At 48.1% G+C, this 27,101-nt stretch overlaps 3 protein-coding genes across 3 annotated transcripts in view; 1 reads left to right on the top strand and 2 right to left on the bottom strand.

Annotated features, from left to right (window-relative positions):
- LOC143773949 (histone H1.01-like) overlaps positions 1-27,101 on the bottom strand; it is a 208,196-nt gene that overhangs the window by 120,145 nt on the left and 60,950 nt on the right. The window lies entirely within an intron of this gene.
- LOC143773942 (histone H4) lies at positions 6,781-7,257 on the bottom strand. The gene has a single exon (XM_077261244.1). It carries the CDS (start codon positions 7,255-7,257, stop codon positions 6,946-6,948), a length of 312 nt encoding a protein of 103 aa, XP_077117359.1. The 3' UTR covers positions 6,781-6,945.
- Positions 21,284-21,795, top strand: LOC143773943 (histone H2A type 1-like). The gene is given in 2 exon segments (XM_077261245.1): positions 21,284-21,557; positions 21,559-21,795. Coding segments are annotated over 2 exon segments (393 nt in total). The 5' UTR covers positions 21,284-21,317; the 3' UTR covers positions 21,712-21,795.

The raw sequence follows: 27,101 nt of genomic DNA on the forward strand, positions 1-27,101 counted from the left end.
GTATCCCCCCTTGGGAGTGGGAGTAGAGTGGGCGGATTGAGGACTGTGCATTTGGAGATGGTGACATTGTGGGGCAGGAGTAGAGAGCACTGGAGGCGAAGATGCCTGGCGGTGGAGAGATGTTTTGGCTTGGTTTGGTTGAGGATTGCTGAGATGTCATGCAGAGCCAGGATTTCCAATGGTTTTTCCACTGATGTCAGTAGTCCTGTCCAGGAGGGCGTGTGCTGCAACTGCTGCCTTCATGCGGGAGGAAGAGGCTTCCCTTGCAACTGGATCCAGGCAAGCTGAAAAGTAGTCCGAAAGTCTCTGCTTTCCCCCCTGAAGCTGTGTCAGGACTCCAGTAGCAAGGCCTTCTTTTCTCATCAAGTAGAGATGGAATGGCTTCTTGTAGTCGGATAGGCCTAGTGCTGGCGCTGAGACTACAGAGCCTTTTAACTTCTTGAACGAACTGAAGGCCACATCTGTCTGGAGGAACGGGGTCACACTGACGTATTCACACTGAGGCTGCATTAGGACGGAAGCATCAGGGATCCAGGCTCTGCAATATGAAACTAGACCAAGGAAGGCCTGTAGCACCTTTGGAGTTGTCGGAGGGACCATCTTCTCTACTGTGGTCTTCCGGTCATCTGTCAGGTATTTCACCTGGTGAGCAATACAGTGTCTCTGGAACGTAACTTGCTTCAGACACCACTGGACTTTGTTCTTTGAGATCTTGCAGTGCTGCTCCGCCAGGTAGAGTAGGAGATACAAGGAATGGGCTTTAAACGTGTCAAAGTCAACTGCACAAAGGAGTAGATTGTCCATGTATTGTAGCAGGGTTACTTCTGCTTGTTCTGTGACTCAGTTGGTGAGAACTGTGGACATTGCTTTGGTGAACTGTGAAGGGCTGTTCTGGGCCCACTGTGGCATCACTGTCCATGTGTGGTGTCCCCCCTGGTGCATTAAGGCAAACAGGAACTGGTCTTCCGGATGAACTGGAACACTGGAGAAAACGTTAGCCAGGTTGTTCACTGTGAACACTTTTGCTGTGGCAGGCACATTTGAGAGCAGAGTGTGCGGATTCGGCATAAATGCAGTTTCAAACACTGTGGCGTCATTCACAGCTCTCAGGTCATATACCATTCTGAACTTGGCTGGCTCTCCTTTTACAGTCTTTTTCTTGACGGGGAAAAGCGGGGTATTGCAAGGCGATGTGCGAGGAACAATGATTCCTATTTCCAGGCAGACCTTCAGTTGGTCAGAGGCAGCTTGACTCTAGGCCTGGCCTGGGCCTTACGAGGGTACGGGGTACATGGCTTGAGTGACACCCGTACTGGGGCAACTTGAGGTTTTCTCACGTGCTGGGGTCCCTTAGACCATAGACTTTCTGGTACTACGTCCAGTACCTCCTTGAGTAGGCCTCATTGGTTGCTTAATGTTCTTGTAGGGCCGCCAGCATGACTCTTCTTGGGTCAGGGATGAAGAAAGTGTCACTGTCCCATCTCCCTGGAACACTGTGGTTGCCTTCAGCTTCTGCAGTAGGTTCGCTCCCAGTACGTTGAGTGGCAGGTCCTTTACACCACAAACTGGGACAGGATAGAGTGTCCTGGCTGAGTGCACACGCTCAGTGGCTTTGTAAGCTGAGAATGTCTGACTTGACCATCAATGCCCATGCGAGACACAGAGGATTCTGATAGGCAGGTGGGATCAGTGAGTTCCACATGTGTCATCACACTTCTGGCTGCACCACTTTGGATCTGACAACGCCATCCACTTTAAGGGTAATTTGAGGTATTGGTCTTGCAGATGAAGTTTTACATGTCAGGAGCATAGTGTCTTGCGGGCCTGGCTTGCTTGCCTTTGTCATATGGACGGGGTACTTCACTGCTTTCTGCACTTCCTCCTTGACCTGTTTCTCTGGACCAACTCTTGGGTTGCATGAGTCCAGTCTCTTCGGGGGCGTGAGTGCTTTGCACTGGTTCTGGAAATGGCCAAACTTGCCACAGATGTAACACTTGACACTTCTTCTGTCTTTGTAGGGTGGTTGCACTTCCAGGTTAGTGGTCACCATGAGAGGGGCTGTCTTCTGCACCCCTGGTTGAGACTTAATCCTTTTGGCTACTGTGGACAACGGCATGATGGGTACTGTAGCTGCAGCGGGGTCCGGCCTGCTGATTGAAGCTGCGGTGGTAAGACGGGGCCTGCAGGTGCATTCGTGGCGAGGCCCGGGGGTGCCATGAGGCTGGCGGCTGCATCCAACCCAAGGTCTTGGGGCATTACAGGGGCTGCGGCTGCATCTGCCGTCACTTCTTACCCCTGGTCTGACATAGCTTCTCCCCTTTGCTAACCTTATTGAGGTTGGTGTCTCCTCTCTGGAGTCTGCAGCGGTTCTTCTGGTGTGTCGATCGGCACTTTGTAGCGTCTTCACCTCTGGCTCCCCTTCCAGCGTTCTCAGCAGCATGGCACCCGTTTCCTTCTTCGCGCTCTTTGTGGTGCTATAATGGCGGCAGTTTTGGTGACAATCGGCAATAAACAGTCTCCTAGGCGCACATAAAACATTTTTTTTTTTTTTTTTCTGGGTCAGTCCACTGCTATTGACCTGTTCCTAGGCTTAGCCACTATCAGTGGTTTCCTGATTGGCTGTCTCAGTCCATGCCCAAAGGCCTGTGTATCTGGTCATGAATGGTAAAGCCCAAGTCTTGGGATACTTGCATTACTCTGCAATGAAACTTCTTTACAGACTCTGTCTTATCTTGGCTCATGTCATGGCTTCTCCTGCCAATCTGCCTTTGGCCCACTTCTCTGAGTTGTTCAATTAGCTGTGGCCCTGACTCCCAAGCGTGTACATCTGATTCTGCTGGAAGTTTGAGTTGTTCCTTCATGATTGGCCAGAGTGCGTCACCTGCTTCTATTTTCATTCATGGCCCAGAGATCATTCCAGGTGGCTGCATATGTTTGCTGCTTCTGCTACATTCTTCGGTAAAATGGCATGGGATGCATCCCTGGGTCTGGAAAATTGTCACCTGACTTGAAGTGCAGTGCACATAGTGTAATGGCGGTGCCTCTATCTGCCCCTGCATTCTTGGTGCCTGTGGGTTTCTTTTCTAGTACTAGACAGCATGTATGATGTTCCCTCTTCATCTTCATCAGAGGAATAGTTGTGATGGCTTGTACCGGGGTCGTACACTGACTGATTTTGAACTTAGAAGTTGCTTTTTTATGTGAGGATGTCTCCCCCCTTGCTGAAGCTATGATGGATTAGGCTTATAATTTCATGTTGGTGTGAATGTGGATGTAGGCAGCTCTGACCGGTGCTGAAGCTGTACATTATCAATACATGGTGATATCAAAGTTCACGTAAAACCTTAAGGGTTACAATATTGTTGACTGTGAAATGAGGTAACGGAGGATCTGTCAGTGAGCTCGTTCTGATATCATTCCTCCCCCCTCTGCACCCAGGGCTGAGCTGACTGCTGCCTGATATGTCTGGGGCTGCCCACTGTAGGGGGGGCTTTCACCTTCTTTCCCCGATATCACAACTGGCAATGGCTGGACTGTGCCAGGGACACCTTGTGCTGTAAGCACCATATTGTTTGAATTGGGCGTTGGCCCAGCCGGCAACACGGAGGAAAAAAGAGGAAGAAGAAGGAGGAGGGGTTGAGGAGTGAGACAAAGGAATAGTAGGAGGGGAGAGAGAATGTGGAGAGAGAGAGAAGAAAGGTGTGGTGGGGGAGTGGATAAGGAGGGAGGAGAAGATGGAGGGTGGAGGGAGGAGAGAGGGAGGAGAAGAGAGGAGTGGAGAAAGAGGGGAAGAGAGAGAAGAGAAAAAATGTGGAGGAAGAGGAAAGGAGAGAGAGAGAGAGAGAGAGAGAGTGCGGAGAGAAAAGACTGACAGAGGAAAAAGAGGATAGATTAGAACAACAAGAATAATAGAGAGGAGCAATTATGCCTTCTCCCTGTAGGGAGAGACGGGGCGCACCACATACTGTGCAAAAATAACTACCTACACCATGGATTCTGCTAAAAGCAGACTGCGCAGATTCTCCTGTCTCATACCCACAAAAATCACTTCCTGATTTGCTCACATAACTTTCTGTACCATCTAAACGATGTAAGCTCTGCTGCTACTTCATACCATGTATTGGCATTCAGCAATCTAACATCAGCTAACTTCCCTTATTTTCCTTTCTACGTCATGCCACTCTGCAGCTTGAAGTCTGCCATTCTAATGAATTTCACGTACTTTATACCTTCCAAAAATCTTCACATACTTAACACCTTCGTATTCTGTCACTATCTAGGGGCTGTTTTCTCATCAGGAAGTAAAAAGACTTTCCTGTTGCTCGGCCACTTTGTTCCCCATGGCAAAAGCAAAAAATGAAAATGAAAAACACATAAAAATGAAAAAAAGAAAACAGTACTAAAAAAACTTCTAAAAATGAGTATATAAAACTCTAAGAAAAACCCAAAACGATAAGAAAAACCGTCAAAAACTTAGTTCACAACCAAAAACTCAAAACTTTGATACAAGAGGAAAAAATTTTTTTTTTCAAAAATAAAATAAATAAAAAAATAAAAAGGTAAAGAGATTGAAGATTGAGGAAAACTTAATTAAAAACTTTAAAATGCCGCAAAAAGAAAGACCCTTTAAGAGAGTAAAAAAGATTAAAAATGAAAACGGCTTTTCTCTTTTTTTTTTTTTTTCCTTTAGAATCTCTTTAGGTCACATCAAAAAATGATAGATACAATTTAAATTTCACTTCTTCACAAAAAAAACTACACATACCCAGCATTGCAGCTGAAAACAGTCAGAGAAAAAAAAATAAAAATTGATTTACAATGCATATCTCTCTGCTAAACAGCACGGAGAAAGAGGAAGTTCGGACAAGAGAACTATTTCTGCTTCTTAAAGCGGCAATAGTACATGACACAAACAGACAGATAGACAATCCGAGAGATGCCCTTTTAAATTCTGTGACACATGCAGGCTGCGCTGGGAACAGACTACTGCCAATCGCACTGGACGCACCTGCGCCCGGGCCACCTGAGTGCTTGAGAAGCACAACAAGCGGGAAATCTACCACCCCGGTCCGGACGTCCTGACTGGATCGCCGGCACTACGGGAATCTGCAGTAGCCCTCTTAAGTTATCACTACCCGTGCCTGGAACATGGGACTACCTGCCCCGGAACTCTGCGTGTTCCTCCTATGCACGGGAATCCTGCAATAACTTATCGAGCGATTTGGCCTCCTGCGGTCTGTTTCTCAGCAACCACAAACAAAAGTCACTTTTCCTTCCTCTCTCGGATTTTACACAAAACATATACACGGTCCACAGCAGACACCTCCCAGGGTGGATTCGTGGCTACGGATTTTTTACACTACCTGGGAATTTGTGACCACATCTTACCGGCAAGAGGCATAGACAAGGACTGGGCACAGGGGACTTTCAGGTAAGATGATAACATTTTCTTACCTTACTTATGGAGCTGCGCAGTCTCCTGCCCCTGTGCCAGGCCACGCTACAGCTTCCGTATCTCCGGTTAGAAGGATCCCGTGCGTTTCATCCGAGCCGTTGGGCGCCATTCTGTTATGGAAATATTAGGGTTGGATAAATATATCCCTGTGTGTGCTGTGGCCGCTCCCAATTAGACTGAGTATTTTGAGCGCTCATCAAGAATGGACTGTACACAACTGTGACAGAACAACATTCCATCAATACTGATACTTTATTGTACATACATAGTTTTATATTTTCACATAGAAAGGAGTGGTTAGGGGTTGTCAGGGGTGGTTAGTTAATTATCATATTGTCTAGCTCCTCTGTCATTGGTTATCTAAACATATATGGAATATTGTGATTAATGCTCATATGACTGCTGATCAAGCAACTAAACTCGAGTTCTCTGTCTAGGACAAAGTGGAGACACCTGACCAGCAGTCACCAAACATCTGACTCTCTTCTGCTTTTAGGGGTGGAAAACCCCATATAATCTGTCTGGCTTATATCAGTTTGTCAGCCATTTTAAACCATTGATTATAATATATATATTAGCTGTGAGCATATAAGTATATATTTGATTATAGAGGAGTATACATGCAAGTGAGATCTACATGATATATATATTTCTATCACATATATATGTGGGTTATAAAAAACAAAATCAGACAACAGATCTTAATAGAGACGGGTATAGCGAGCAGTTGACGGCAGCGGTCTGTGGAGGAAAGAGTTAATTAAAAATAATATCCGAAAGAGATCAAGCTGAAAATGCAGCAGAGCAATGAAAGCGTAACAGCCTATCTGCCTCCAACAGCAGAACACAGGAATCAGGCGGCACTAGGACCCAGTGCGTGAGGGATGTGGCGGACAATCATCCATCAGTAGTTACACCAGTATACCCCGATATAGCGCTGCATACCGTCAGTGAATATCCTCCATAGCGCCGAATACACTTCGGACTTACATAGTAAACGTGACAGAACCAGTGACCGAGAGCAGATTGAGGCTTCCGCATGTTCTGCTGCAAATCTACAGTCCGATCACATTAATGCTTCTATTCCAGGAACAGGTATTGTAGTCTTTCATGCAAAATGTGGGCGGCTCTGATAAGAGCCTTTGGGGAGTTGGGATAAAGAAGAGAACACACTTAACCTGCTCTGTAGTATCAGCAGCATAATAGGGTATGACTGTGCAGAAACCTCTATGTACGGCCCAGTGCGGATACATCCCCGAACACTCCGGGTAGATTTCTGTTCTCGATTAGAATGAGAACAGCATCAACTAAGTCCAGAAAACAGAGATTGAACGTCTTGATACCCCAATGTACAGCGTGTGAAGCCTGCAGTGGCAGTCACACAAGCACAGTGCCCATTAGCACACAGCAGGACAATGCAGCCTTTCATGTAAGATGTGGGCGGCTCTGATAAGAGCCTTTGGGGAGTTGGGATAAACAAGAGAACACACTTAACCTCCGAAGCCGTAGAGAGTGCGGCCCTGGCGCTTCAGCGCGTACACCACGTCCATGGCGGTGACGGTCTTCCTCTTGGCGTGCTCGGTGTAGGTGACGGCGTCACGGATCACGTTCTCCAGGAAGACTTTCAGGACACCGCGAGTCTCTTCATAGATGAGGCCGGAGATGCGCTTGACGCCTCCTCTGCGGGCGAGACGGCGGATGGCAGGCTTGGTGATGCCCTGGATGTTATCACGGAGCACCTTCCTGTGCCGCTTGGCGCCGCCCTTCCCGAGACCTTTCCCTCCTTTACCGCGACCTGACATCTTCCACGTAGTCAGCAGAAAACGATGACTGAGCAGTACAGAGTCCTTCCTTTATGTAGAGAGTGAGCGGACCAGAGCGAGAACAGCAGAGAAGACGCACTCCCGGGGCGTGATTTCTAGTAGTTAGCTCCTCCCTTTTGTTCCCGATTGGTTGAACACAGAACGGTTGCAGATTTTGAATTTCCCGCTTATTGTTCTGTTTTTTTTTCCGCGCTTCTCTATTCTTCTCCTCATCGGCGCCGCTGCTAGATCTGTTGGCTATTTTGATTTTTACTTTCATTGTAGTTTCCTGTTGCTACTTTTCAGCTTCTGCCACATGTTTGAAAGTTGAATAAAAATATATTTTAGGGGCAATGATCTCCAGAAAACTCATCTGCTCCCGGGCAGTCACTCATCAGTACACGACTGGCGGCCATTACCGGTCACTACAGAGCAGTGAGCTGCATGTAGCCAGTCCCCGGGCGGCGCCAACCCTGGAGAACATGGGGATACTCAAATATACTATAATTACATAACGATCCACCCACCACAAATGTGATCTGTAGCACCACAGCAGCGCACTGGGAGGGATCTGCTCCGATCAATGTCAGGCAGAATAGATTCACATAAGGCGCCATCACCGATCTGGGGGACAAGTGAGGTAAAGAAACTAAGCACAGAGATCTCCGATCAGAACAAGCTGCAAGGCTGGAGAGGCGGCACTAGGACCCAGCGCGTGCGGCAGCTGATTGGGATCGGTTATGATGATCCCTCGGAGCGCGAGCAGCGAATGAGCGGGGAATTGAAATCCACCAACGGATGGGTAAATGACCACGAAACATCAGCATAAAGAACCGAGCTCAGGAACCGACCAATCACCAATTATTTTTACTTTATTAACTCCTTAGTGACCGTGCTCCTGCAGATCCCCTCATTTACGTCTGCCCTGTACAGAAACCGCGCCTCCACCACCACAGACCCGGGCTGGGCACTGTACACACTTTGCCCCTTCCTTATAAAACGTCAGGTATGTAATAGCTGTCGCACGTTTTAGAACTGGGTGAGAATAGAGAATGCGCTAAGCGATCACGGGAATATCGTTAATCACCTACAATATGGGACACAGCAACCACCGTCTATTACCTATGGCCGCGCTCCGTATACGGAGAATACGTGCAGAAACCGGACCGTTCAGGACTCAGCTCGTTTGTGGAAGGATTTGGTGGCTCCGAAAAGAGCCTTTGTGTTGTGGTAGGTGATGGGGTGCATCTAAGCTCTCTCCCCCCGGATCCGTCGGGCCATGCACAGGGGCCCACCGGGGAATTCCCCTGTTACCCTATGGGCCAGTCTGAGCCTGGGTAGAGCTGCCCCCACCGGTATACACAGCGATCGCCGCTACAGCAGAGGGGCCGGTAATACCAGATACAGGAATATCCGCCTCCATTTAACTCCTTAGTGGCCGTGTGTGCGCTGATCCCCACTACACACTTGCTTTACAGAAGCGGCGACTTCCCCCTCCCGAGACCCGGCAGCGTCACATCAGGCTCCTGGCAGAACGTAGGAGACTTGTTTTAGTCGGGCTGTGATAGGATCAGCGCGGACACCACGGGGAATCTGCATAGGATAATAAGCGGGTGAGTGAGGAGCCTCCTCCTGTGTACATGGAGCGGAGGAGAAGCTCTGGCAGGGATTAACCCCTCCCCCGCCAGCCTGTAATTGCAGATTGAGGGTCACTCTCAGAACTCAGCGTCAGAAGAATAATCTGCAGATGGCTGGAAATGAGCCCTTATTGGGGGAGGACTTTGTGCAGAGACTGGGACAGATAATGGCTATTTCCCCATAGATCCAGGAAGCGGCTAGTCAGCTGTGCCAGGACTGTAAACCCTGCAGCTCGGAAGGCTGTGAATTCAATGAGATGTCTCGGTAGTAGCCGCACCCAGTGTTCTATGAAGAGCCGGCTTCCCTCAGGAGCTTTGTCCCCTGTATAAACTGTACTTATCCCTCTTGTGTGTACTTGTCCCCCCTCAGAGGTGTATGATCAGGGCCTTCACACTGTCACTTCGGAGCGGCATGATCAGTGCGGCCACCTTGTCCCATCAGAGCTGTATGACCAAAGCCAACACATTGGCCCTGTAGAGCTCTATCATCAATATCACCACCTTTTCCCCCAGAGCTGTACGATCAGAGACACCACCTTATCCCCGCAGAGCTGTAAAATCAGTGCCACCACCTTTTCCCTTCAGAGCTATATGATCAGTGCTGCCACCCTGTCCACGCAGAGATATATTATCACTATAACCAACTTGTCCCAGCAGATTAGTATCAGTGTAACCACCTTGTACACGCAGAGCTGTATGATCAGTTCTACCAACTTACCCCCGCAGAGCTGTAAAATCAGTGCCACCACCTTGACCCTACAGAGCTGCATGCTTACTGCCACCTAGGGTTGAGCGAAACGGGTCGATCATTTTCAAAAGTCGCCGACTTTTGGCTAAGTCGGCGTCTCATGAAACCCGATCCGACCCCTGTGCTTGTCGGCCATGCGGTACGCGACTTTCGCGCCAAAGTCGCGTTTCAATGACGCGAAAAGCGCCATTTCTCAGCCAATGAAGGTGAACGCAGAGTGTGGGCAGCGTGATGACATAGATCCTGGTCCCCACCATCTTAGAGAAGGGCATTGCAGTGATTGGCTTGCTGTCTGCGGCGTCACAGGGGCTATAAAGGGGCGTTCCCGCCGACCGCCATCTTACTGCTGCTGATCTGAGCTTAGGGAGAGGTTGCTGCCGCTTCGTCAGAAGCAGGGAGAGCGTTAGGCAGGGTCCACTAACCACCAAACCGCTTGTGCTGTAGCGATTTGCACTGTCCAACACCACCTTCGGTGTGCAGGGACTGTGGAAGCTATTTTTTTTTTTTCTTCCCTCAGCGCTGTAGCTCATTGGGCTGCCCTAGAAGGCTCCGTGATAGCTGTATTGCTGTGTGTACGCCACTGTGCAAACCAACTGCTTTTTTCAAAGCACATATCCTCTTGTTCCTTCCTTTCTGCACAGCTATCTTTTTTGTTTGTCCACACTTTTTATTTAATTTGTGCATCAGCCCACTCCTATTGCTGCCTGCCATACCTGGCTTAGATTACTGCAGGGAGATAGTAATTGTAGGACAGTCCCTGTTTTTTTTTTGTTTTTTTTGTGGGAGATTAAGATTGGCATTTCTGCTACAGTGCCATCCCTGTGTGTGCCATCTCTCACTGAGTGGGCCATAGAAAGCCTATTTATTTTTTCCGTGATTTGTGTTCTAAATTCTACCTCAACACAAAAACACTACATCAATCAGTGGGAGAAAAATATTGGCCTCAGTCAGGGCTTGTGTGTCACTACTGTGTGTGCTATCTCTCATTCAGTGGGCTATAGCAAGCCTATTTATTTTATTTTTTTTTTTAATATTATTTGGTTTCTAAAGTCTCCCTGAAAAAAAAAAATACCTAAAAAAACAGTGGGAGAGTAATATTGCCCTTTCAGCTTGTGTGCCAGTCTTGACTCCTGGGTGTGCCACCTCTCTCTCTCATTCAGTGGGCCATAGAAAGGCTATTTTTTTTTTTGTTTTTTTTAATATTATTTGGTTTCTAAAGTCTCCCTGAAAAAAAAAAAAAAAACATAAAAAAACAGTGGGAGAGTAATATTGCCCTTTCAGCTTGTGTGCCAGTCTTGACTCCTGGGTGTGCCACCTCTCTCCCTCTCATTCAGTGGGCCATAGAAAGCCTATTTATTTTTTTTTTAAAATATTATTGGGTTTCTAAAGTCTCCCTTAAAAAACAAAAAATACATAAAAAAACAGTGGGAGAGTAATATTGCCCTTTCAGCTTGTGTGCCAGTCTTGACTCCTGGGTGTGCCACCTCTCTCCCTCTCATTCAGTGGGCCATAGAAAGCCTATTTATTTTTTTAAAAAAATATTATTGGGTTTCTAAAGTCTCCCTTAAAAAAAAAAAAATACATAAAAAAAACAGTGGGAGAGTAATATTGCCCTTTCAGCTTGTGTGCCAGTCTTGACTCCTGGGTGTGCCACCTCTCTCTCTCATTCAGTGGGCCATAGAAAGGCTATTTTTTTTTTTTTGTTTTTTTAATATTATTTGGTTTCTAAAGTCTCCCTGAAAAAAACAAAAAAAACATAAAAAAACAGTGGGAGAGTAATATTGCCCTTTCAGCTTGTGCGCCAGTCTTGACTCCTGGGTGTGCCACCTCTCTCTCTCTAATTGTGGGCCATAGAAAGCCTTTTTTTTTTTTTTTTTTTTTTTTTTTTATTATTTGGTTTCTAAAGTCCCCCTGAGAAAAAAAAAAAAAAAAATTAGGTGGGAGATTAATATTGACATTAGTGCTTGAGTGACAGTCCTGCGTGTGTGTCATCTCTGTGATTTTGTGCCACAGAAAACAGAGTGTGTAACATTGTGCCTGATTTTCCTTGTGGTCTCACCAACCTGTTAAGGGATATTGAAATCATACTGAAGTTATAGCTCACCGTGTAAGTTGTTTGACAGCAACAAATAAAGTTACTTTGGTTAAGATTTTAAAACAATGAGGAAGTCTGGTGCAAGAGGTCGTCGTGGGCGTTCATTGTCAGCTGGTAATGATGGTAGTGGTAGTGGAGCATCAGGTGGTCGTGGGGATAAAAATATTCCACCTAAGTCTGGAGCTGTGGAGCCAGTTTCGTCGTCAGGCTACACAAGGCCTCGAACGCTCTCTTTTCTGGGAGTAGGAAAACCGCTTTTAAAGGCGGAGCAGCAACAGCAAGTTTTGGCTTACATTGCAGACTCAGCCTCTAGCTCTTTTGCCTCCTCTTCCGAAACTGGTAAATGTAAAAGCAGCGTGTCGCTTGTGGATGTTCACGGTCAGGGACAAGTCGCTTCCTTGTCCTCCTCAGCAAAAACTACAACAAGAGAGAAGGATGCAGCAGGCGACACAACGGGTCACTCCATGGAGCTCTTTACACATACCGTCCCTGGCTTAGAAAGTGAAACATTTAACAGGCCATGCCCATTACAAGTATATTCTGACATGGAGTGCACTGATGCACAGCCACAGCCAGAGTACTATGCTGCTCCTTTGACTCAGACCACCACATTGCCCTCTCAGGGTACAGATCCACAATCAGACCCTGATGAGACTATGTTGCCCCGCCACGAACGCTATACCACCGACCGACACAGTGACACAGACGAAGTTGCACACGAGCTCGAAGAGGAGGTAATAGATGACCCAGTTATTGACCCCGATTGGCAGCCATTGGGGGAACAGGGTGCAGGCGGCAGTAGTTCAGAAGCGGAGGTGGAGGAGGGGCCGCAGCAGGCATCAACATCGCAACAGGTTCCATCTGCCGGGCCCGTATCTGGCCCAAAACGCGTGTCAAAGCCAAAACCTGTTGGAGCACAGCGTTGCCATCCGGTTAAAGCTCAGTCTGCAATCCCTGAAAAGGGATCCGAGTCTAGGAAGAGTGCAGTCTGGCATTTTTTTAAACAACATCCAACAGATCAGCGCAAAGTCATTTGTCAAAAATGTTCAACTAGCTTAAGCAGAGGTCAGAATCTGAAAAGTCTAAATACTAGTTGCATGCATAGACACTTAACCACCATGCATTTTCAAGCCTGGACTAACTACCAAACGTCCCTCAAGGTTGTAGCACCCTCGGCCAATGAAGCTAGTCAGCAACGCAACATCCCTTCCGTCACTGTAAGGCCACCATTTTCTGCACCACCGGCAGTATCTGTGCAGGTTTCTTTGCCAGCCAAAAGCAGTCAGGGTCAGGGAACCACCAGTTTTGTAGGAGGAAATATTGCATCTAGGGCACCGGCGGAAACAATACCGTCTCCAACCGTCTCTCAGTCTGCCATGTACACCGGCACACCCGAAAGTTCCACGATCTCCAGCTCTCCAGTCCAGCTCACCCTACATGAGACTCTGGTTAGAAAAAGGAAGTACTTATCCTCGCATCCGCGTACACAGGGTTTTAACGCCCACATAGCTAGACTAATCTCGTTAGAGATGATGCCCTACCGGTTAGTTGAAAGCAAAGCTTTCAAAGCCCTGATGGAGTACGCTGAACCACGATACGAGCTACCCAGTCGACACTTTTTTTCCAGAAAAGCCATCCCAGCCCTGCACCAGCATGTTAAACAGCGCATCGTCCATGCACTCAGGCAATCTGTGAGTACAACGGTGCACCTGACTACAGATGCATGGACCAGTAGGCATGGCCAGGGACGTTATGTGTCCATCACGGCACACTGGGTGAATGTGGTGGATGCAGGGTCCACAGGCGACATCAATTTAGGGACAGTTGTGCCTAGCCCACGGTCTAGGAAACAGTTGGCTGTAGGCGTTCGCACCCCCTCCTCCTCCTCGTCCTCCTGCAGAAGCTACAGCTCTTCCACAGAACGCAGTCTGCCAACCACTCCATCGGCAGATGACACTGTTGCACACCAGTTGTCCCATTATGGGCCAGCTACTGCCAAGCGTCAGCAGGCTGTATTGGCTATGAAGTGCTTGGGCGACAACAGACACACCGCGGAAGTTCTGTCCGAGTTCTTGCAACAAGAAACGCAGTCGTGGCTGGGCACAGTAGATCTTGAGGCAGGCAAAGTAGTGAGTGATAACGGAAGGAATTTCATGGCTGCCATCTCCCTTTCCCAACTGAAACACATTCCTTGTCTGGCTCACACCTTAAACCTGGTGGTGCAGTGCTTATTGAAAACTTATCCTGGGTTCTCCGACCTGCTCCTCAAAGTGCGTGCACTTTGCTCACATATCCGACATTCGCCTGTACACGCCAGCCGTATGCAGACCTATCAGCGGTCTTTGAACCTTCCCCAGCATCGCCTAATCATAGACGTTGCAACAAGGTGGAACTCAACACTGCACATGCTTCAGAGACTGTGCGAACAGAGGCGTGCTGTTATTTATTTGTGGGAGGATACACGGGCAGGCAGTAGGATGGCAGACATGGAGTTGTCAGGTGTGCAGTGGTCTAAGATACAAGACATGTGTCAAGTCCTTCAGTGTTTTGAGGAATGCACACGGCTGGTTAGTGCAGACAACGCCGTAATAAGCATGAGCATCCCCCTAATGCGTCTGCTGATGCAAAGTTTGACGCACATAAAGGAGCAGGCGTCTGCACCAGAGGAAGAGGAAAGCCTTGATGACAGTCAGCCATTGTCTGGTCAGGGCAGTGTACAGGACGAGGTAGCGGGCGAAGAGGAGGTGGAGGACGAGGAGGATGATGGGGATGAGTATATTTTTAATGCCTAACCTTTCCCGGGGGCACAGGAAATTGGTTGCGTGTCACGGCCGGGTTCTGGTTTTTTGAGGGACACAAGTGACGTAGATTTGCCTGCAACTGCCCCTCAACCAATCACAACCGGAGATTTGACAACTGGAACTTTGGCCCACATGGCGGATTATGCCTTACGTATCCTAAAAAGGGACACACGCATTACGAAAATGATGAACGATGACGATTACTGGTTGGCCTGCCTCCTTGATCCACGCTATAAAGGCAAATTGCAAAATATTATGCCACATGAGAACTTGGAACTAATATTAGCAACCAAACAATCAACTCTTGTTGACCGTTTGCTTCAGGCATTCCCAGCACACAGCGCACGTGATCGTTCTCACACGAGCTCCAGGGGGCAGCAGACTAGGAGTGTTAGGGGTGCACACATCAGAAGTGGCGTTGGACAGAGGGGTTTTCTGACCAGGTTGTGGAGTGATTTTGCTATGACCGCAGACAGGACAGGTACTGCTGCATCAATTGAAAGTGACAGGAGACAACATTTGTCCAGTATGGTTACTAACTATTTTTCATCCCTTATCGATGTTCTCCCTCAACCGTCATTCCCATTTGATTACTGGGCCTCCAAATTAGACACCTGGCCAGAATTGGCAGAATATGCATTGCAGGAGCTTGCTTGCCCGGCAGCAAGTGTCCTATCAGAAAGAGTATTCAGTGCTGCAGGTTCAATATTAACCGAAAAAAGGACTCGTCTGGCTACCCAAAATGTTGACGATCTAACATTCATTAAAATGAACCACAACTGGATTTCGAAATCTTTTGCCCCACCTTGCCCGGCCGACACCTAGCTTTCCTATGAAAGGCTCTTGCCTGTGAATTACTTTTCTAATGTCTAATTTGCTGCAGCTGATTGTACAGCATACGACATGTTTACACCTCCCTAAATGGCCAAACTCCCCACACGGGGCCGTGGTATCGCGACTTGGCGCAAGCACCCGTGAGACTGCTGTTTGTCTGAAGAGGTGGGTGTGCTCGCTTTTGGTTGACGGCATTGCTACTGGGTCCCTCATAGTACAATGTAGTGTCTCTGGCGGTGGTGGTGCGCACCCAACGTCAGACACACCGTTGTAACATGAGGGGCCCTGGGGCGGTCCCGCCGGCCTCTAGAGAGTTCCCCCCTACCCCAGCTCAAAATGTGCTCTACCACATGCAAAATTATGTCGCACAGCTCCACCAATCTTTAGTCTATTCGCTGACATCATTCAATGTCTGGCACTGACAATACACATTTGTAGACATCTATGATGCAACTTAAAGTAGTCTGTGTCTGTGTCCTATATTGGCACCATTAAATAGTTACTGCCAAATTACTATGTCAGAAACTCAGCAGATGAGCCCACCCCTGTACCTAAGTATGCCACCTTTTTTTTTGTTTTGGTTGTTTTGCGAGACATTAACATCTATTTATATTTTGGGAGTACTGGGACAGACACTCCTTGCACTACTCCTCCACTCACCACCAAGCTGCCCGTGTATCCATGTAACCGCTGTAAAACTGCCATGAGCCTATTGTTTGTTATTTTAGGCCTTTGAAGCCTGTCTGCGGTCCCTCCTTCCACTAGTCCTCCACTGACCAGACCACTGCTGCCCGTGTACCCCTGGAACCAATTATAAAGTGCCTACAGCCAGCCCATTTTTTTATGTTAGGCCTTTGAAGCCTGTCTGCGGTCCCTCCTTCCACTAGTCCTCCACTGACCAGACCACTGCTGCCCGTGTACCCCTGGAACCAATTATAAAGTGCCTACAGCCAGCCCATTTTTTTATGTTAGGCCTTTGAAGCCTGTCTGCGGTCCCTCCTTCCACTAGTCCTCCACTGACCAGACCACTGCTGCCCGTGTACCCCTGGAACCAATTATAAAGTGCCTACAGCCAGCCCATTTTTTTATGTTAGGCCTTTGAAGCCTGTCTGCGGTCCCTCCTTCCACTAGTCCTCCACTGACCAGACCACTGCTGCCCGTGTACCCCTGGAACCAATTATAAAGTGCCTACAGCCAGCCCATTTTTTTATGTTAGGCCTTTGAAGCCTGTCTGCGGTCCCTCCTTCCACTAGTCCTCCACTGACCAGACCACTGCTGCCCGTGTACCCCTGGAACCAATTATAAAGTGCCTACAGCCAGCCCATTTTTTTATGTTAGGCCTTTGAAGCCTGTCTGCGGTCCCTCCTTCCACTAGTCCTCCACTGACCAGACCACTGCTGCCCGTGTACCCCTGGAACCAATTATAAAGTGCCTACAGCCAGCCCATTTTTTTATGTTAGGCCTTTGAAGCCTGTCTGCGGTCCCTCCTTCCACTAGTCCTCCACTGACCAGACCACTGCTGCCCGTGTACCCCTGGAACCAATTATAAAGTGCCTACAGCCAGCCCATTTTTTTATGTTAGGCCTTTGAAGCCTGTCTGCGGTCCCTCCTTCCACTAGTCCTCCACTGGCCAGACCACTGCTGCCCGTGTACCCCTGGAACCAATTATAAAGTGCCTACAGCCAGCCCATTTTTTTATGTTAGGCCTTTGAAGCCTGTCTGCGGTCCCTCCTTCCACTAGTCCTCCACTGGCCAGACCACTGCTGCCCGTGTACCCCTGGAACCAATTATAAAGTGCCTACAGCCAGCCCATTTTTTTATGTTAGGCCTTTGAAGCCTGTCTGCGGTCCCTCCTTCCACTAGTCCTCCACTGGCCAGACCACTGCTGCCCGTGTACCCCTGGAACCAATTATAAAGTGCCTACAGCCAGCCCATTTTTTTATGTTAGGCCTTTGAAGCCTGTCTGCGGTCCCTCCTTCCACTAGTCCTCCACTGACCAGACCACTGCTGCCCGTGTACCCCTGGAACCAATTATAAAGTGCCTACAGCCAGCCCATTTTTTTATGTTAGGCCTTTGAAGCCTGTCTGCGGTCCCTCCTTCCACTAGTCCTCCACTGGCCAGACCACTGCTGCCCGTGTACCCCTGGAACCAATTATAAAGTGCCTACAGCCAGCCCATTTTTTTATGTTAGGCCTTTGAAGCCTGTCTGCGGTCCCTCCTTCCACTAGTCCTCCACTGGCCAGACCACTGCTGCCCGTGTACCCCTGGAACCAATTATTAAGTGCCTACAGCCAGCCCATTTTTTTATGTTAGGCCTTTGAAGCCTGTCTGCGGTCCCTCCTTCCACTAGTCCTCCACTGGCCAGACCACTGCTGCCCGTGTACCCCTGGAACCAATTATAAAGTGCCTACAGCCAGCCCATTTTTTTATGTTAGGCCTTTGAAGCCTGTCTGCGGTCCCTCCTTCCACTAGTCCTCCACTGACCAGACCACTGCTGCCCGTGTACCCCTGGAACCAATTATAAAGTGCCTACAGCCAGCCCATTTTTTTATGTTAGGCCTTTGAAGCCTGTCTGCGGTCCCTCCTTCCACTAGTCCTCCACTGGCCAGACCACTGCTGCCCGTGTACCCCTGGAACCAATTATAAAGTGCCTACAGCCAGCCCATTTTCTTATGTTAGGCCTTTGAAGCCTGTCTGCGGTCCCTACTTTAAATACTCCTCCACTCACCACCAAGCTGCCTGCCCGTCTATCCATGTAACCGCTGTAAAACTGCAATGAGCCTATTGTTTGTTATTTTAGGCCTTTGATAGCCTGTCTGCGGCCCCTACTTGCAATACTCCTCCACTGACCACAATGCTGCCTGGAGTGCCTGCCTGTGTATCCACGTAACCGATGTAAAACTGCCATGACTGCCTACTGTTTGTTATTTTAGGCCATTGATAGCCTGTCTGCGGCCCCTACTTGCAATACTCCTCCACTGACCACAATGCTGCCTGGATTGCCTGCCTGTGTATCCATGTAACCGATGTAAAACTGCCATGACTGCCTACTGTTTGTTATTTTAGGCCTTTGATAGCCTGTCTGCGGCCCCTACTTGCAATACTCCTCCACTGACCACAATGCTGCCTGGAGTGCCTGCCTGTGTATCCATGTAACCGATGTAAAACTGCCATGAGTGCCTACTGTTTGGTATTTTAGGCCTTTGATAGCCTGTCTGCAGCCCCTACTTGCAATACTCCTCCACTGACCACACCAATGCTGCCCGTGTACCCCTGGAACCTATTTAAAAGGTCATAGAGCCTAGTTATATATTTTATTTACTATTAATAAGGCCATGATGGACTACGCTGTACCACACTACAAGCTAACCAGTCGACACTTCTTTTGCGAGAAAAGCCATCCCAACCCTCCACCAGCATGTAGAAGACCGCATTGTCCATGCACTCTGGCAATCTGTGAGTACAAAGGTGCACCTGACAACAGACGCATGGACCTGTAGGCATGGCCACGGAAGATTACGTGTCCATTACGGCGCAATGGGTTAATGTGTTGGATGCATGGTCCACAGGGGACAGCCTACTAAGTCTGTCTGCAGTCCCTAATTCAAATTGTCCTCCACTGTCTAAATCGGAGCTTCCACCTTCTGGCTTTCGGCCTATAGTATCAGAAATTAAACTGCATTTGGCCTTCAACTTTGGTTAGGGCCTACTAACGGCTTCTGCCCCTCCCTGGTGTTGCCCTCAACTAAATAAAGCTGAGCTTCAACCTTCTGCTCCAAATTACCATTTTAAAAAATGCAATAGGCTTTTCCGGCCTCCTAAAGGTGTCTGTCTGTGTGCCCCTGCCTGGTGTTGTCCTCAACTAAATAAAGCTGAGCTTCAACCTTCTGCTCCAAATTACCATTTTAAAAAATGCAATAGGCTTTTCCGGCCTACTAAAGGTGTCTGTCTGTGTGCCCCTGCCTGGTGTTGCCCTCAACTAAATAAAGCTGAGCTTCAACCTTCTGCTCCAAATTACCATTTTAAAAAATGCAATAGGCTTTTCCGGCCTACTAAAGGTGTCTGTCTGTGTGCCCCTGCCTGGTGTTGTCCTCAACTAAATAAAGCTGAGCTTCAACCTTCTGCTCCAAATTACCATTTTAAAAAATGCAATAGGCTTTTCCGGCCTACTAAAGGTGTCTGTCTGTGTGCCCCTGCCTGGTGTTGCCCTCAACTAAATAAAGCTGAGCTTCAACCTTCTGCTCCAAATTACCATTTTAAAAAATGCAATAGGCTTTTCCGGCCTACTAAAGGTGTCTGTCTGTGTGCCCCTGCCTGGTGTTGTCCTCAACTAAATAAAGCTGAGCTTCAACCTTCTGCTCCAAATTACCATTTTAAAAAATGCAATAGGCTTTTCCGGCCTACTAAAGGTGTCTGTCTGTGTGCCCCTGCCTGGTGTTGTCCTCAACTGAATAAAGCTGAGCTTCAACCTTCCGGCTCTCATTAAGTGGTTTTTAAAAAACAAAATGGTGGTTAGGGCCTACTAACGGCTTCTGCCCCTCCCTGGTGTTGCCCTCAACTAAATAAAGCTGAGCTTCAACCTTCTGCTCCAAATTACCATTTTAAAAAATGCAATAGGCTTTTCCGGCCTACTAAAGGTGTCTGTCTGTGTGCCCCTGCCTGGTGTTGTCCTCAACTGAATAAAGCTGAGCTTCAACCTTCCGGCTCTCATTAAGTGGTTTTTAAAAAACAAAATGGTGGTTAGGGCCTACTAACGGCTTCTGCCCCTCCCTGGTGTTGCCCTCAACTAAATAAAGCTGAGCTTCAACCTTCTGCTCCAAATTACCATTTTAAAAAATGCAATAGGCTTTTCCGGCCTACTAAAGGTGTCTGTCTGTGTGCCCCTGCCTGGTGTTGTCCTCAACTGAATAAAGCTGAGCTTCAACCTTCCGGCTCTCATTAAGTGGTTTTTAAAAAACAAAATGGTGGTTAGGGCCTACTAACGGCTTCTGCCCCTCCCTGGTGTTGCCCTCAACTAAATAAAGCTGAGCTTCAACCTTCTGCTCCAAATTACCATTTTTAAAAATGCAATAGGCTTTTCCGGCCTACTAAAGGTGTCTGTCTGTGTGCCCCTGCCTGGTGTTGTCCTCAACTGAATAAAGCTGAGCTTCAACCTTCCGGCTCTCATTAAGTGGTTTTTAAAAAACAAAATGGTGGTTAGGGCCTACTAACGGCTTCTGCCCCTCCCTGGTGTTGCCCTCAACTAAATAAAGCTGAGCTTCAACCTTCTGCTCCAAATTACCATTTTAAAAAATGCAATAGGCTTTTCCGGCCTACTAAAGGTGTCTGTCTGTGTGCCCCTGCCTGGTGTTGTCCTCAACTAAATAAAGCTGAGCTTCAACCTTCTGCTCCAAATTACCATTTTAAAAAATGCAATAGGCTTTTCCGGCCTACTAAAGGTGTCTGCCCCTCCCTGGTGTTTTCCTGGCCTCCACTCACTGCCGACTATGCTTCCCCATTGACTTGCATTGGGTTTCGTGTTTCGGTCGATCCCCGACTTTTAGCGATAATCGGCCGACTGCACTCGACTCGACTCTGGACAAAATCGGGTTTCACAAAACCCTACTCGATCTTAAAAAAATGAAAGTCGCTCAACCCTACTGCCACCACCTTGTCTAGGCAGGTGATGAAACTATTGATGGCAATATCACCACCGCAGCGGTATTTATAGCCGCACATGCGCAGCGCTGTCTGCTCCTCTCCTACTGGGTATAGAGACATTTGTCAGCTGCGCCTTATTGGTGTTTCCACAAGTCTGCTCTCCATTGGCGGCTTCAGATCCATCCAATGAGAAGGTAGGAGGGCGGGGCAGCAGCTGATAAAATGCGTATGAGGAGACAGAACCGGCATCACTCAAGAACTCTGTTCTTTTTGAGCGTTTCGCTACTTGTAGAAGATCACAGCCATGTCTGGACGTGGCAAACAAGGAGGAAAGGTCCGCGCTAAGGCCAAGACCCGCTCATCCCGGGCAGGACTGCAGTTCCCAGTCGGCCGTGTGCACAGGCTTCTCCGCAAGGGCAACTACGCCGAGAGGGTGGGCGCCGGCGCTCCGGTCTATCTGGCCGCTGTGCTGGAGTATCTGACCGCTGAGATCCTGGAATTGGCCGGCAATGCTGCCCGGGACAACAAGAAGACCCGCATCATCCCCCCGACACCTGCAGCTGGCGGTGCGCAATGACGAGGAGCTGAACAGGCTGCTGGGTGGGGTGACCATCGCCCAGGGGGGCGTCCTGCCCAACATCCAGGCCGTGCTGCTGCCCAAGAAGACCGAGAGCAGCAAGGCGAGCAAGAGCAAGTGAGCGCTGCTGCCGATCTCCCCTGTCCACACACCCAAAGGCTCTTCTAAGAGCCACCCACATTCTCCTCCGAAGAGCCGCACCGCTGATCTAGGGACGTTCACACTAGTGTCTGCTTACACAGCGCCAGGCGGTATATAGAGGTAACTACACGATCTGTGCTCCTGTACTGCGGTCACCACAGAGCAGAGATTCGTGGCGTGAAGTGAATGATCCGGCTTCCATGTTACTGAGATCACACACACACGAGGGATAAGTGCAGTTTATACAGGGGACAAAGCTCCTGAGGGAAGCCGGCTCTTCATAGAACACTGGGTGCAGCTCAGAGGCGTAGCTAAGGGTTCAGCTCAGGGGGGGCGAAAAATCTGAGTGGGCCCCTAACAGGTAACCCTGATTACAACTCAGGTGGTGCACTCTAGTCGTGGGTATTGGGGAATATCAGCAAATGACAGAGCTATAACTGACAAAAATCTCTATACAATGGCCAAGACTGATATTACCACCACATGGTGACCATATACTGGTAGATACCAGTGCTGCAGAATATACAAGAGTTTACAATAGAGTTACACATAATAACTTACAGGTTAAGTTTTTTGATAGTCGTTCACTTTTGACATCTTACTCAGACCGACATGACAACTTCTCCAGCCAGTACTTGTATGCACAGATTACAACAGACACATCTGACTAACATTTCCAGCACCATCTCCATCTATTCCCAACATGTACAAATGCCTCAACGTGCTGTCACCCCAATACTGAGCCGCTGCTGCCGTATGTGTCCCTATTACTGCCCCTGATACCCCAATACTGAGCCTCTGCCGTATGTGTCCTTATTACTGCACCTGATACCCCAATACTGAGCCTCTGCTGTCGTATGTGTCCCTATTACTACACCTGATACCCCAATACTGAGCCTCTGCCGTATGTGTCCTTATTACTGCACCTGATACCCCAATACTGAGCCTCTGCTGCCGTATGTGTCCCTATTACTACACCTGATACCCCAATACTGAGCCGCTGCTGCCGTATGTGTCCCTATTACTGCCCCTGATACCCCAATACTGAGCTGCTGCTGCCGTATGTGTCCCTATTACTGCACCTGATACCCCAATACTGAGCCACTGCTGCCGTATGTGTCCCTATTACTGCCCCTGATACCACAATACTGAGCCACTGCTGCCGTATGTGTCCCTATTACTGCCCCTGATACCCCAATACTGAGCCGCTGTTGCCGTATGTGTCCCTATTACTGCCCCTGATACCCCAATACTGAGCCGCTGCTGCTGTATGTGTCCCTATTACTGCCCCTGATACCCCAATACTGAGCCACTGCTGCCGTATGTGTCCCTATTACTGCCCCTGATACCCCAATACTGAGCCGCTGCTGCTGTATGTGTCCCTATTACTGCCCCTGATACCCCAATACTGAGCCACTGCTGCCGTATGTGTCCCTATTACTGCCCCTGATACCCCAATACTGAGCCGCTGTTGCCGTATGTGTCCCTATTACTGCCCCTGATACCCCAATACTGAGCCACTGCTGCCGTATGTGACCCTATTACTGCACCTGCTGTGTGATACAAGCGCTGAGATCCTCTTTCTGCCTCATACTAATGCTACCACTGTGCCCTATACATAGTAGAATGTCTCTTTTGTGCCCTCACAGTAGCTCCCACACTGTATATAGACCCCAGTTTATGACAGCCCCCACAGTAACTCCCTCACTTTATATAGGCCCCGATACTTTGATGACGACCCCCACAGTAGCCTTTAAACTGTACTGTATAATGGCCCCCGCCATAGCTATCATTCAGTATACTGGCCCCCGCATTAGCCCCCATACTGTATAGTGACCCCCACATTTGCTCATTCGCTGTATAACGGTCCCTGAATTAGTTCTAACACTGTATAATTGCCCCTGCAATAGCTATCACGTTGTATACTGGCCCCTGTATTAGCTCTCACACTGTGTAATGGACCCCGCAGTAGCTCCCACGCCTTTGATTCTGGTCTGTCTGTGTGCCACAACTTGCACAGGCCTGATATATATGACAAAGAGATAAATAGAAGAAAATAGAAACAGACAGTAGGTGCATTCAGAGTCCAGGATATGGGTACAGCTCCCTGAATGTATCCAGGTAACCTTGTCTGGACAAGAACCCAAAGAGGGAAACGGAAATGAGGGAATTTGAAGAGGGGGAGGTAGAATGTTACTCATGTAAAGAAGAAAGTGCACCCCTGGTACATCTCTTTTTTCCTTTTTCTGCCTTTGGGTGTCTTGTCCAGACTGAATATAAGTTCGGGGGTCTACACCTATATGTGAATATTTATACGCACCTACTGGCTGTTCGTATTTTCTTCTATTTGGCTCTTTAATATATATATATATATATATATATATATATATATATATATATATATATATATATATATATATATATATATATATATATATATATATTCATCCTCAACTTTATTGGATTTATTTTAATAAAAATAATTGGGTTTTCATGCTCGCCACCCTGGATTTACAATATGAGATTATAGGAGCCTGTCCCCAACTACAGGACTACGTCACATGATGTGTATATTTTGTACATGTACATATACTATATATATAATATATACATACAGCAAAGAGATGTGAAAGCAGCACTAGCAAACTGTGTATTATACGGCTGCCAAACCTTCCAGGCATTTACTTATCCTCAATATAGTAGCAAAAAAATGAAGGCAGCACACAATTTAGACAAAATGAAAAAATAGTGTTTTGGTTCTCCTGGAAAAAGAACCAAAATGTCGCTGAGCCCCAATAGGCTATTAAAACACTTTTTTTTTTTTTTTCATTTTGTCAATGGTGTTCTGTTTTCATTTTTTTGCAACTATACATCTTTACAGTTATCTATATACAGTATGTATATGTATATTATATATATATATATATATATATATATATATATATATATATATATATATATATATATATATATATATATATATAGGGAAAGGGACATATTGTAATCTCTGCGGTGCTGCAGCAGGGGTCACGTCTGTCAGTGAGTGCAGGGAATGATATTGACTACTCATGTCAGTCCCTCTATCTGGGGCACAAAGATTTATGGCGGCTGCATTAAAGTCTTTAACACATATGGTGATGCTCCAGCGATTTAAGACCCCAAACACAAGATAAGAAATCATCCAGGACTTGTCAGGAGGTGATCAGCTTCCTGGCACCTCCTCACTGCACAGACACCTCCGAGCCCCCGGATGCGGGCAGCAGCCTGAGCTCCTACTTACAGCTCCACAGTCTGTCCTTTCTCCTGCTCCTCTCAGCAGGAAGAAGCTGGTGCCCTGCAGACACAGCGTGCAATGTGGGCGTGTCTGCAGTTTGACCCCTGCAGCAGAGGTACAGTTCCGGGCCGGCATTCAGCGTCCCTGGTCTATAGAACAGAAACACAGACAGCTGTACTGCAGGGAGATCATGTCTCTCTGCACTACAGTGGAGCTTTACCTATATCGGCGTGCTGTGCACGCCGATATAGTTAGCATTGGCAGTAGCTCCAGGTGGGCCCCTGCGAGCAGTGGGCCCGGGGCGACCGCACCCTCTGCCCCCCTGCTAGCTACGCTACTGGTGCGGCTACTCAGTGGCGTAGGAAGGGGGGTGCGGGGGGGGGGGGGGGGCGGGCCGCCCCCCACCCCCCCCCCCCGGGCGGTTTTGTTATGAGATTTTATGCACTCCATCACATGTAATAGTTGTTCTCTGGGATGGGGAGGTAGGGGGCTTATTATACTTACCAGCTGGGTAAGCCATGAGCTGCATCACATTTAGGGCATGTGCACACGCTGCGGTTTTTACTGCGGATTTATCGCGGTTTCTGCTGCGGGTTTACACCTGCAGTTTTCTATTGGAGCAGGTGTAAACCCGCAGCGGAATCCGCACAAAGAATTGACATGCTGTGGAATATAAACCGCTGTGTTTCCGCGTGTTTTTTTCCGCAGCATGTGCACTGCGGATTTCGTTTCCCATAGGTTTACATTGTACTGTAAACTTATGGGAAACCGCTGCAGACCCGCAGCTGCGGAAGCGTTGCAGTTCCGCAGCGAAATCCACAGCGTGTGCACATACCCTTAAAGCATCATTCCAGCATTTTTTTAATTTCACCTCTGGAGTGGCACTTTAAGGGTATGCACACGTTGCGGATTTGACTCTACCATGTAAACCTATAGAAAACAAAATTCACAGTGCACATGCTGTGGAAAATACCACACGGAAACGTTGCACTGTATTTTCCGCAGCATGTCAGTTCTTTGTGCGGATTCCGCAGCGTTTTACACCTGTTACTTAATAGGAATCCGTAGGTGTAACACCGCAGGGGAAATCCGCACAAAAAATGCTGGAAATCCGCTTGTAAAACGCAGTGCGTTTTACATGCGGATTTTTCAAAATCTGCGTGGAAAAATCCTCACACAAATCCGCAACGTGGGCACATAGTCTCAATCTAAGACCAACTGTCTGATACTCACCTTCCGGCGTTTTTATCAGTTTTCGCCACCGCACCGTTTGGGTTCGTCTCCTGCAGTTTGTGACCTGTCCTCTGCCCTAGCGTTTCATGGAGCGGTACGGTATCAATGTGAGTCTATGAGAGCCTCGTTCTGGCCTCTTTCTTGCCTCTTCCTGGCCCTCATAGACTTACATTGAGCGCTTGTGATGCAGCTTCTAACTTCTGGCCAATCAGAAGCTGTGCTTACAAGATGGAGCTGCGGGACTGGAGCGATGCCAAAAAGCGGTCAATATGGCGGAAGATGAGTATATGGCCGGGGCAGGGGACTTGTGCTTAAAGCACCTCCAGCAGTGAAAAAAAAACCCTGATAGAGTGGTGCTTTAATAATTTAATAATAAGCAGACTGCCAAATCATGACACGGAGCTCCTGCTGCCATGAGCCCCAATATCACTGGCGTCATCAGGCGGTCATGCGACCACATGTTTACTATGTGCTTGTGTCGACTAGAAAGGTTTGGTTTCTTTCAATAGAAGAGAATTGAGAGAAGCCGAAAAAGTCATCACTTGACCGCCTGCTAACCTCTGTGATGCTGGGGCCACTATCACTGTACATGGGGGGACTCAGGGGACATTATTAAATGTCAAGTGGGCACTTAAGAAGCATTATTATTTATAGGGGCATCAGTGCGCAACTACTGGGTGGTAGAGGCTGCTGAGCTGGCTGTCAGTCGAAGTAAGGGTATGTGCACGCATTGCGGATTTGGCTGCGGATCTGCAGCAGTTTTCCATGTGTTGTACAGTACCATGTAAACCTATGGAAAACCAAATCCGCAGTGCACATGCTGCGGAAAATTCCACGTGGAAATGCTGCGTTATATTTTCCGC

Source organism: Ranitomeya variabilis, chromosome 5 (genome assembly GCF_051348905.1).
Source record: "Ranitomeya variabilis isolate aRanVar5 chromosome 5, aRanVar5.hap1, whole genome shotgun sequence".
In the NCBI taxonomy this organism is placed as follows: domain Eukaryota; kingdom Metazoa; phylum Chordata; class Amphibia; order Anura; family Dendrobatidae; genus Ranitomeya; species Ranitomeya variabilis.